Below are 12,163 nucleotides of genomic sequence, written 5' to 3'. Positions count from 1 at the left end.
GCAGTTGAAAAATTTCAAAAATAACTAAGTAAATATATTTAGATGTTCGATCTGTTAAAACATTTCCAATATTCAAATAATTGAAACAAAATATGTTAACATGTGAGCAAAATTACACTATTTTATAAGACTAACTCAAAAATTTGGGCAGAAGTTGGTTTTCACATTTTCTGGGCATAAGCTAAGCAGAACAGTCAGTTTTAGATAACAACTACTAGTTTAGATAGATGAAAGACTTTCAACCCAATAATGAACATTGTGAAAATGTGTTTGCAAAATAAAATTGCAATTTTTGTGGCAACACTGCATCTGCAAAATACAATTCTTTCCCAGTGCACAACTCTAATACTAAAAACACACACTGATGAAGCAAAAGTGCACTCTCATAACTCTGGGTTGACTAATTTGCTAATTTCAAAGTGGTATTAATGAGGCAGTCTTATTTCAGTAAGGCCTTTGACAAGGGTCCACAAAGGAAACTGATCTGAAAGTTCAGACCACATGGCTTGGTAATAGAAGACTGAGATGGCTGACAGGGCCTTTATTTGCTGGAGTCCTGTGATCAATGCTGCAACAGATATTTTGATATTGGGACCTCTACTGGCATTATGCTCATTAACAAATTGGATAGAGACACAGAAATTATGATGAGTAAATTTTCAGGTTGCATGGAAATTGGTGGTATAGCTGTTAGTATGGAGAAAAGTCTTGTACTGATCAGCTATTAAAACAAAGGCAAATGAAATGCAGGTAATGCACTTCGGGGAGATTAATAAGGGTAGGACAAACAAAATTAACAACCGAGTTTTAAATATTGAGGAATAGAGGCTCCATGGGATACAAGTATCTCTATGTAGGCAGTGACACGTGCAGATAAGGTGGTAATACATGCCTTTATTTAAAGGGGCAGAGAGGTATGTAAAAAAAGCTACAGCTGAAGTATTCTGGACTAACCACTTCTGTTTACCAGACCACTGGAAAGACAATTGCAATGGAGAAGGGTGGAGAGATTCACCAGAATGTGGCTTGGGTAGAGCATTTCAGTTATGAGAACTTTTCCCCAGTGAAGGAAGCTGAAGAGTTCCTGATTGAGGTTTACAAATTACAGAGGATAAGATAAATTAGACAATAGCAAAGATTTCTCCCATAGCAGGGGGATCTAAAACTAGTATGAGAAAATGCTGAGAAGTGTGAGGTTCTACATTTTGGCAGGAATAATCCAAATAGAACATACGGAGTAAATGGTAGGGCATTGAGGAATGCAGAGGAACAGAGAGATCTAGGAATAACTGTGCATAGTTCCCTGAAAGTGCAGTCTCATGTAGATAGGGTGGTGAAGAGGGCTTTTGAAACGCTGGCCTTTATAAATCAAAGCATTGAGTACAGAAGTTGGGATGTAATGCTAAAGTTGTACAAGGCATAGGTAAGGCCAAATTTGGAATATTGTGTGCAGTTCTGGTCACCGAATTATAGGAAAGATATCAATAAATTAGAGAGAGTGCAGAGACGATTTATTAGGATGTTACCTGGGTTTCAGCAATTAAGTTACAGAGAAAGGTTGAACAAGTTAGGTCTATATTCATTGGAGCGTAGAAGGTTGAGGGGGGATTTGATCGAGGTATTTAAAATTTTGAGAGGGATAGATAGAGTTGACGTGAACAGGCTGTTTCCATTAAGAGTAGGGGAGATTCAAACTAGAGGACATGATTTGAGAGTTAGGGGGCAGAAGTTTAAGGGAAACACGAGGGGGTATTTCTTTACTCAGAGAGTGATAGCTGTGTGGAATGAGCTTCCTGTAGAAGTAGTAGACGCCAGTTCAGTTGTGTCATTTAAGGTAAAATTGGATAGGTATATGGACAGGAAAGGAGTGCAGGGTTATGGGCTGAGTGCGGGTAGGTGGGACTAGGTGAGATTAAGGGTGCGGCACGGACTAGGAGGGCCAAGATGGCCTGTTTCCGTGCTGTGATTGTTATATGGTTATATGGTTAGTAGTCTTAGAGAGTATGTGGTAAGAATTTTAGAAAGAATCTCAAGAGTAGTTTTTCTCCCAGAGGCCAGATAGAATTTGGAACACATTGCCTAAGTGGGTGATAGACGTAGGTATTATCCCGACATTGGAAAATCATCTACAACATCTTAAAAAAAAAATCAAGTATAGAAAACACCAGACCAGGTAAGAGTAAATCAAATTACTGTACATGGGTACCTCACAGCTTATCGTGTCCATGTTGACCAAAGGGCCAATTTGATTCTACGATATTGTATTTTTACAATAGTTTTAGATCATTACTGTTAACATTGCTTCAAAATGGTACAATTTGAGATACAAGCATAAAGCACATTCGGAATGCATGTTGTTTTCAATTCAAATAAGTGTGATCATTTTTCCTGAAAAAAAAAACTATGAATCTCTGTGAAGTTCTCGTTAAGGGTGGTACAGGGACACGGCCATTAGTGCTCCTGTCACACAGCTTCAGTGGCCTGCATTTGGATGCTGAATATGGTAAGTGTTGGCACTTCTTCCTTGTGACCATGTGGATTTTCTCCAGGTGTTCCACTTTCCTCCAACATTCCAAATATATGCTGACAGATTAGAAGAGCCAAATGGCCTCCCCTAATGTCCCAAAGAAACTTGAGAAGTTAAGGCAGCCCTTAGAGTTTAAAGCAAATTTACACTAAGTAAACATCAACCATACACTGATTGTGTACATTTCCATTTTCACTTGAATACCAGCAGCAGTCAATAGTTGCACTTTGTGAAAGAATGTTTTTTAAGCCCTTGATTCAGCAACCTTTGCAATACATGCTAACATTTATTATTCAATAATCAGCATTATTGGACTGGGTGATGGAGGGACAAGTTCAAATTTTAAGCTTATTAGGAGCAAATTATATTTGAAAATTAATCTGAGGTATTCGTTACCTTTAGGTTACAACATTTAGGATAGCAGTGTTATAACTGTACGCAGTAAACCTGTCTGCCAAGATAAAATTAGCTGGTTAACATGGAAAGCCTTCTTCAACACTATGAAGAACTTGCAATGTTTTACAATGCCAGAGGATACTTTAAATAAAGACGAAATTTACTGTATTAACTCTATTGGCTCTCCAACTGTTTGAGTAAAATCAATCTATCTTCATGTGGATACTTAAATTTCTAGTGTAATTGGGTGTCTGACTGAATTAGTTTAATTTACTGCGTAACTCAGTCACAATGTTGCAGAATAAAGATATTCAAAGAATATACAAACAGATTGTTTGACAAAAAATTTATTATGTTCTGTACAGGTTAGGCAAGACAACAGAACAAGTACATTTCAAATTATAATGGGTGGGAATCCAATGATTACATGGATTAAAGCAACTTTCTTCAGGGTGTATATTATTAAAATTCCTATCTTAAACACTGTAATCAACATATGTCAAGGACTTCAAGTTGCTGCCCATTCCCAGAAAATAAAAAAAACTGTTCAGTTACTAGCAAAGGTCACGAGTGGAAGTCACTGTGTACTGTCAAGTAGCCAGTCAGTCAGCTGATGTGTCATGTCATTTTGTCCCCATTCTGCAGAAACAAAAACATTTATAAAAAGTGCTGTGAAAATGTAAAAAGCATCTGTTAACAAGGAAAAGTAGTCTACTGTACAGTACACATTAACTTCCAGGAAATCCTCTGAAAACTAGATGATTTGACTTTTAAGCTAAATATTCAAAACACTTAAATACCTAGTGCTACTAAGAAGACTTTGACTGGAGAGTGTTGATATTTTTATCAGTCACTTGCCCGGAAAGAAAAAGTTAAGAGCAAATGTATTTTTAAACAGTTTACTTTGGGAAGATTCATTAGTCTGGCTCATTATAAGTCAAACTGGAAACCTTGTGTTATATCTAGAAATAAATTATGAATGATATGAATGCCCCTTTATAGAGCAAAAGAACAATTTTAGGTAATGTTTTTAATATTGACTTTTAAAATGAAAATATTGCGAAAAATCAGTAGTAATGGAGAATGCAAGAGGACAAATGTGAAGAAATTAGCACTTCGATGTTAAGAAAACTAGGGATTCTTCAGATCTTGTCTTTTTAAAGAATGAAAAGTAATGAGGAATAGTTCAGTTTTCTAACTAGATCATCAGGCCCTGAAGATACCAATGTGCAATGTTAAGATCAGTTTGGATGGGGTGAGGAGGATGGCGGGGAAGTGGCCAATGTGCAATGTTAAGATCAGTATGGATGGGGTGAGGAGGATGGCGGGGAAGTTTTGGTGATGAATATAATTAATCTCACTCTTCCATTAAGAACTATAGTTGTTATAATTAATTTTCTATAAACTGACTTGTTTGTTCTGCCTAAAAATATTCAATCACTATTTTAAATTTTGAAAATAATTTCAAAATGTCTTTGATAGCAGTATACTTTAATCTGCTATGTAGAAGACTTGGCATTCTTGGCATTTATTTTGAAATGCAACCTCATTCTATCAAAATTGTGGGTCACTGGAAGATTGCCAAAAAATAACAGCAAATATATACTAGTTACAATATAATGCTTCTGTAAACTAACCACTAACATGTCAGTGTTAAAAAAGTCACTTAATTAAAATGAACATTGCATATCTCAAATACAAAGGTAGAGCTTGTTGGCAGGACGTACTTGATCATTTCAAAGACCTTAATTATTGAGAATGATAATCAAGTTGATGAACACTTGCTTATCAAAACAAGGAAATATTATTTTAATTGTGCTGCTGTTCTGTTGAGAATTCCAAAATCAGTTGTAAGTAAATCATAAATTATGTTATATTAAGACAATTTATAAAATTCAGCAACTCTGGAGGAACATCAATTAGCATTTCCTGTGTTTAATTTCTGCTGTCTTATCTGTTTGATGTTAATTACAAAAAAATTTGTTGCCTTTTAGAATCTAAAAGTATTCCTATTGCTAGACTCTAAAATACAAATTTCTAAACTCAGCTTCATGTGGGATTCAATTGCCATGATTTGAATGGCACAGGAGCACAGTGGTTAACATAATGCTTTACAGTAGAGACAACTCAGGTTCAATTCCTGCCGCAGCCTGTAAGCTTCCATGTTCTATCTGTGATTTTCCTCCGGGTGCTCTGGTTTCCTCCACAGTCCAAAGGTGCACCAGGTGGTAGGTTAATGGGTCATTGTAAATTGTCCCATAATTATAGACGGATTAAATCAGGAGATTGCTGGACAATGTGGTTTAAAGGGCCTACTCCGCTTTGTAGCTCAATAATAATATAAATTTTATTTAGTGACACATTTGGCTAGCCTGTTACGTTAACTTTGATCCAATTGTCAAATATTAGCGACACAGCCTTGAGGTTATGAAAACCGAATTTATGCACAGCCCATACACAGGAATAGGTGTTTGGAAGACTGATGGGATGGATTTGCCAGCTGCAGGGAACAGGCATTTTCTGCCACGTGGAACTCTGCCTAAATATCAGTCCATCTTGCAGATAATGGCTGAGTTAAACAGGTTATCAATAGTTTTCAGCAATGGAACCCTGTGGTAATCTGGGAAAGATCTGTAATTTATGACCAAAATAACAGCAAGGTAATATTCTTGTGGTAATATTGCAAAGGCTTCAGCAACCTCTGGGAAAGGAAGATGTGCAGAAATTCAAAAAGTTCTGTCAGAACTGCTCTATTTCAATTCACAAAAACAGTAGCTTGGTCTCTAGCTCATACCTGACAAGCAAACCACCACAAATTTCACGTCCATTTTAGTCTATTGCAGTCGTAATTGACTGCAAGTCTTTGATATGAAAAAATGAACTACTGAAAATTCAATATTTTGTGTTAATAGCAAGGAAAAGTCATTTTCTTCCTGTCTTAATCCAGTCTCACTCTTCCTTCATTTAACCTTACGTCACTGAAATCATTCAAATTCCTTTTCTCGTGCTGCAAATTTAACAAACTTCTAAACTGATGAGCATCTTCTCTGTCTGCTTATGCCCAGCAGCTCAGCTTCCCTGCTGTCCCATTATCAGTTTGCAGGTTCAGCAACATGCCTTGACAAAATTTTTTAAGATCTTAAAATACCTAACAGAAGGCATCATCTCATGTCCTTCCATAAGGCATGATCCTTATCATTCACCCTTTGAAACTAAATGGAAGAAATCACTTACCTTTGCATAACCTTTTTGCAAAATTGCCTAGTGTGTTCGTTGTCGCTTGTGTGACTCTTCTCGTGGAGGATCAGCTAACATTACTTTGAGCTTGACACCATTAACAACTTTTCCATGCAAGATGTCCATGGCATTAGTAGCACTGTGTCGTTCAGCATATTTTACATAGCCAATGTTACGACCAGGCACCAGATACACTTCAATCAAGTTCCCAAAACGACTAGGAGAGAGACATTTAGTGTATGAAAAAAATTAAGTTTCTATCTTAATTTTACAAAAAAAGTTCATATTTACAGATTCTTCTCTCAGCCTAGATCAGTTCACTATTAGACTAAGACTATGAGCAATTTTAACTAATACAAATTTAAATGGTATTTAAATTTAAATGTCAAGTGCAGTATTTAGAGCAAAAGATAGTTTATCACAAGTGGATTAAATTGATCAACATTTAAATAAAAATATAACTTCAGAGAACACGGTACTAATCTGGCAAATGGAAATTTAAAAACCATATAGGCAACTTTAACTATATTTACATATTTTTCAAAGTAATAAAAGAGGTGGTTTATTTGGCTCATTGAGCCAGTCAAAATGATTTATGGTAGCTTTCTCTCATCTTTCCAAACTCCTACTTGCTTAACTCTACTATTTTTCCTAAGATACGTAAACCTGATCAATTAATTGATTGATTGATTGATGTCCCTTGTTCTTTACGGCTGCAAAAATGTGGTAGGGAAAGAAATTATCTCATGAACTAGCTCATGAACTTTCATTAATTTAAACTGATTAATCAGATCAGTTTTAATAGCTGTATAACATATAGTCCCTTCACATGGGAAGCTCACTTTCGTCCTTCATATCACTATCCTATAAAACAGGTGAAGGGTGGGAAGTCCAATGACTCACTGACAACCATAATGTGCATGGATCTATGAAGCCCCAAATATTCAAGAGTCCAAAAACCAAGAACAAAATTGAACTTAAGGACACACTTGGAAGAACTCAAGTGTGACTCTATTCTTGATGCGGGCTTCTTCCAGTTCATTCAACACCAAACTATTTCATCCAGCATCAGCATGACCCTTGACTAACTTAAAAAACAGTTGATCATTAAGTGAGACCCAGTTGTAGTTACTGAATTCAAATATATCTTCTATCTTGAAGATGGTGATTACAGCATCTCTCAGCTCAACTGATATATCCTTATTCTCCTAGCATACATAGTAGGTTGTGATTTGTGACTGCAGCTCCTTAATGCCAAGATAAATGCAAGCAGCATTAACAACTATACATGTCCTTTTATGACCTCACCAACACCCTTTATTCTTCTCAGTTAAGATTCAATACTCATATTTGGTTGCCCTTCATCTAATCTCTGTTTCACGACAGCATAAAAGCCATCAAGTGATGCTGCATCAAAAATTTTTTTGGATCAGTCTTTCTTGCTACAATTCTGACTTCACCCCTAAGCATCCTGTTGGAGTGAAACAAAGCAATATAAATGCGAAAAAAAGAAAAAATCTGCAGATGCTGGAAATCCAAGCAATACACACAACATGCTGGAGGAACTCAGCAGGCCAGGCAGCATCCATGGGAAAGAGTACAGCTGACTTTTTGGGCCAAGACCCTTCACAGGACTGGAGAAAAAAGATGAAGTCAGAGTAAGAAAGTGGGCAGAGGGGAGGAGGAAATACAAGGTGATAGGTGAAACCGGAGGGGGGAGGGGTGAAGTAAAGAGCTGGAAAATCAATTGATGAAAGAAATAAAGAGCTGGAGAAAGGGGAAATCTCATGAGAGGACAGAAGGCCATGCAAGAAAGGGAAAGGGGAGGAGCAACAGAGGGAGGAAATCAATGTTCATGCCATCAGGGTGGAGGCTACCCAGATGGAATACAAGGTGTTGCTCCACCATCCCGAGTGTGGCCTCATCACAGCAGTAGAGGAGGTCATGGACTGACATGTCGGAATGGGAATGGGCAGTGGAATTAAAATGGGAGCCACTGGGAGATCCTGCTTTTTCTGGCGAATGGAGCATAGGTGCTCGGCAAAGCGGTCTCCCAATCTATGTCAGGTCTCACCAATATATAGGGAGCCACACCTGAAACACCAGATATAGTAGATGACCCCAACAGACTCACAGGTGAAGTGTCACCTTACCAGGAAGGACTGTTTTGGGCCCTGGATGGCATGAGCACAGACATGCGTTGGTAGGGATGCAGTTGAGATCAGTGTTGATGGTGGAGAAAGGGAAGCCCCTTTCTTTGAAGAAAGAGGAGTCTTTGTTCTGGAATGAAAAGCCTCATCCTGAGAGCAAATGGGGTGGAGATGGAAGAATTGAGAGAAAAGGATGGCATTTTTACAAGAAAGTATAGTCCAGATAGCTGTGAGAGGCAGTAGGTTTATAAAATACAGTGGATAAGCTGTCTGCAGAGATAGAGAGGGATCGAGAAAGGGTAGGGAGGCATTGGAAATGGACCAGGTAAATTTGAGGGCAGGGTGGAATACAAAATGGGAAACTATTTGACCTATATCACCTCTATTTGAGAGCCAAGGGTCATATCAAATTCAGGTACCAAGTTGCAGCATACAGACAATACTAGCTAAAGTCCATATTTAGAGGCCAATCTCCAAGTTATTTCCAACCCATTTATTGAAGAATAAAAAATACTGCTGCTAAAATATTGAAGAATAAATAACATTTACAAAATAAAGTTTTTCTGCTAACCGTTCCTTGCTACACAACACTGCAATCTAATAAAAGAAGTCCATGATAAGATCCTGGAAAAGATCCAAGTTCCCTCTACGTCTTCACAAATCCCCATTACTCATTGTCAATGACTGCGCAAAATGGAAAATGGAAAATGAACATCAGAAGCTGATGTAAATATGGGAAGTGTCTTGAGCTTCTAAACTAATCACTTGTCTGCTTCAAAAATAATCTGATGCGCCACCTCTGGTAATGTCAGCAGGTCCTACTTTGACCTTATGAGCCACTTCAAAACCTGCAGAACCAAAATGAAAACAATTTATCCTCAGACCAAAGGGGCTGCCTAAGATAATGATAGTTTTTCCTTCTAAGGTTGGAATAATATGATCAAGGGATGATGATTTATCCCTTTGCAATTTGCTGCTTTTTGATATTGATTACATTTCTGCTGTTAACCATGCATTTTCTGAAAAAGAATTCAGAAATATGAATATGACCATTAAACGTGCAAAAGGCCCATTTGCGATTCAGGAACAGTTTCCTCCCCTCTGCCAAACGATTCCTAAATGGACCTTGAACCATAAACACTAACAAACCTTTTTATATATAATTTCTATTCTGCACTATTTTAATCCTAAAAATACACACATACAGATATACACATACATATACACACTCACATATGTACACACACACATCTTTATTTTAATTGATTTGCTTATTTTTCCTTTCTATATCATCATGTATTGCATTGTACTACTGCTGCTAAGTTAACTACTTTCGCGACACATGCTGGTGATAATAAACCTGACTGATTCTAGCGCTTAAGAAATTTAAACACACTGCTTACCAAAACAGGTCCTCCAATACATCAAGAGGCAGAACAGTTGGATTGAAGACCACAAAGAGTCGCTCTCTGACAATACTATCAGAAGGAGCAAAGTTTTGAGGTGGAGGTACAGGGAAGTCAACTTGCAACCGCGACATCTGGTTACTACTGCTCCCTGCAAAACTCTGCAATAAATGTCAGCCACATTATACTTGAGCCATATTTTTTTTGACAATTTAATATGCATTCAAGCAAATCTATTAATGTAAATTATAACTGAAGCATGATCACATAGTCCTTACTACTTAAAAAACATATTTCAAACAATTGACTATCACCAAAAAGAACAACCATTACTCCTTTAGATGATCAATTTTAGGTAATTGATTATAGTATTTCATGGAGGTTATGATAAGTCAGGCAGAAGCAAGTGATCAGCCTGGATAATTGACAACGCCAAAATTTTGCAAGAACTCTGATACTTCATTAGTTATGTTTGCTATTGCAAACAATTAACTTTTTATTCAAATTAAAGCAGGAGGCTGTGGACAGAAATAGAATCAGTAAACACTATAAGTACTCACCAGGTCTCTCAACATCTGTGGAGAGTGAAACAGAATTGACATTTCGGGTGAATGACCTTTTATTCATGATAAAAGGAGCTGTAACGTTTACTGTTAGTATTTAGTTTAAAGTTTTAAATTCCCTATGAGCCAAAGTCTTACTTCCATATTTTAATCAAAATAAATTATATATTTCATGTTCTTGTATATGTAGTTGTGGTTCTCATCGATCACTGTCAAGACCACTGCTATATAGATCTAGACTGAGAAAGTGGACAATATCAAAAGATTGAGGTGAAAAGAGGCCAGCAAAGATTTCCAGTGGCTGATGAAATGGGTAGGAAACATGATAAATTGAATTTAAGAGTAATTTTGGTGGGAAGAGTGGTAACAGATTCAAAGTTCAAAATATATCGAAGTATGTATGCATTATACAACCTTGAGATATGTCCCCTTACAGGCAGCCACAAAACAAAAAACCCAAAATAATCCATTTAAAAAAAAAGTCAAACACCCAATATGCAGAGAGGGAAAAAAAAGCAAATTGTGCAAACAATAAAAGTGAGCAAATAGCTTTCAGGACTGAATTTTACTAAAGTGAATCCAGACATGAAACTAGGCATTTACTGCAGTCAAAGCACCCACAGCCTCAGTTCAGTGCAGAGCTGAGTAAACGTTGCGAAGCAGGAAGCAGAACTGGCCCGTCCCTCATTTTCAGTCCTGACACCCTGACCTTTTCAAGTTGACCTGGCGCCTAAATCATCCATATATCAGGTCGTCATTCCCCTCTCAGAACACTCTGAGGTCTGGACCCCGCCACCACGATTCAGCCCGTACACAATACAGCTTGGTGCTTAAATCAATCAAATCTCAGGCCTTAATTCTTCCTTGTACCCACTCGCCCCTTCAATGTTTGCAGTGGACATTATTAATAGTGTTATGTTATTAATAAGCATTTAGTTGTTTTATTTGCAATCGATAAGTAGTTGCTTGGCTTCACCAGCGCCATCTTAGACCGGATATAGAAATAGAAGAATCTCAGGGTGCATGCACAGAAGCATTTGAAAGTAGCAAAAAAAAACAAGCTGCCAAAAAGGAAAAACAATTTTGGCTGTATCAGAAAATAAAAACAAAGTAATGCTATGTATTTTTAATTTTTTTCTGGCAATCCTTCATAGGACCTGGAACAATTGTGAAGTCCAACATTTGATGCCCATCTCTAATTGTGCTTGAAAAAGTGATGGCAAATTACCTTACTGAATTCTTTTTGAGAAAGTACACCTATAACATTGTGGTGATGAGTTCCACAGTTGATATGCTGAAAGAACAGTCACAATATTGTGGGACTTGCTGGGGTTCTTTCATGTGTCAGGGTTCCCACCTGGTTGTGGTCTGTGTGTTGCTTGATTGAGGTGGTGCATCTGGGGATGTTCTCAGAAGGAGCTAAGTGAGTAATACAGCACATTCTATTGATGGTACACACTGCAGCCGGTGGCAAAGGGAATAAATGTGTGGGGTGGGTTGCAGCATATCAATTTTATTGACTGTTTTATCTTCAAAGATGTTGAAATTTTTGGAACTACACTCATCCAGTAAACAGCAAATGTTCCATCAACCTCTCAATTTATTTCTTCTATATGGAGGAAGGATTTTGGAAATGAGTCACGCGCCACCCAATACTCAGCCTCTATTGTTTTGCAGCCACAGTAATTGTTGATGGTTAGGGGAACTCAGCAAAGGCAAATGTCATTGAATACAAAGATTGGATGGTTTGACATTTTCTAGTTGCAGATGGTGACAGTGTAGAAATTTGTGATAAATGTTCCTTGCCATTATATTATCTTGGGCTGTGATCTTGCTGAGAAGTTACAAACGGAATTGAAAATTGTGCAGCCATCAGCGAACATT

At 37.4% G+C, this 12,163-nt stretch overlaps 1 protein-coding gene across 1 annotated transcript in view; it reads right to left on the bottom strand.

The window, feature by feature from the left end:
- Positions 1 to 3,254: 3,254 nt before the first annotated feature.
- Positions 3,255 to 12,163, bottom strand: part of rbm45 (RNA binding motif protein 45) — a 29,306-nt gene continuing 20,397 nt past the window's right edge. The window contains exons 8-10 of the mRNA XM_059966753.1: positions 9,714 to 9,877; positions 6,158 to 6,377; positions 3,255 to 3,562 (exon numbers count right to left, since the gene is read on the bottom strand). Coding sequence (XP_059822736.1) covers positions 6,185 to 6,377; positions 9,714 to 9,877 — 357 coding nt within the window. The 3' untranslated portion in view covers positions 3,255 to 3,562; positions 6,158 to 6,184. The remainder of the gene's footprint in view (positions 3,563 to 6,157; positions 6,378 to 9,713; positions 9,878 to 12,163) is intronic.

This window comes from Hypanus sabinus, chromosome 4 (genome assembly GCF_030144855.1).
Source record: "Hypanus sabinus isolate sHypSab1 chromosome 4, sHypSab1.hap1, whole genome shotgun sequence".
Taxonomy (NCBI): domain Eukaryota; kingdom Metazoa; phylum Chordata; class Chondrichthyes; order Myliobatiformes; family Dasyatidae; genus Hypanus; species Hypanus sabinus.
Note: the sequence above shows the minus strand (reverse complement) of the source record. Positions and strands in the feature narration are given on the sequence as shown.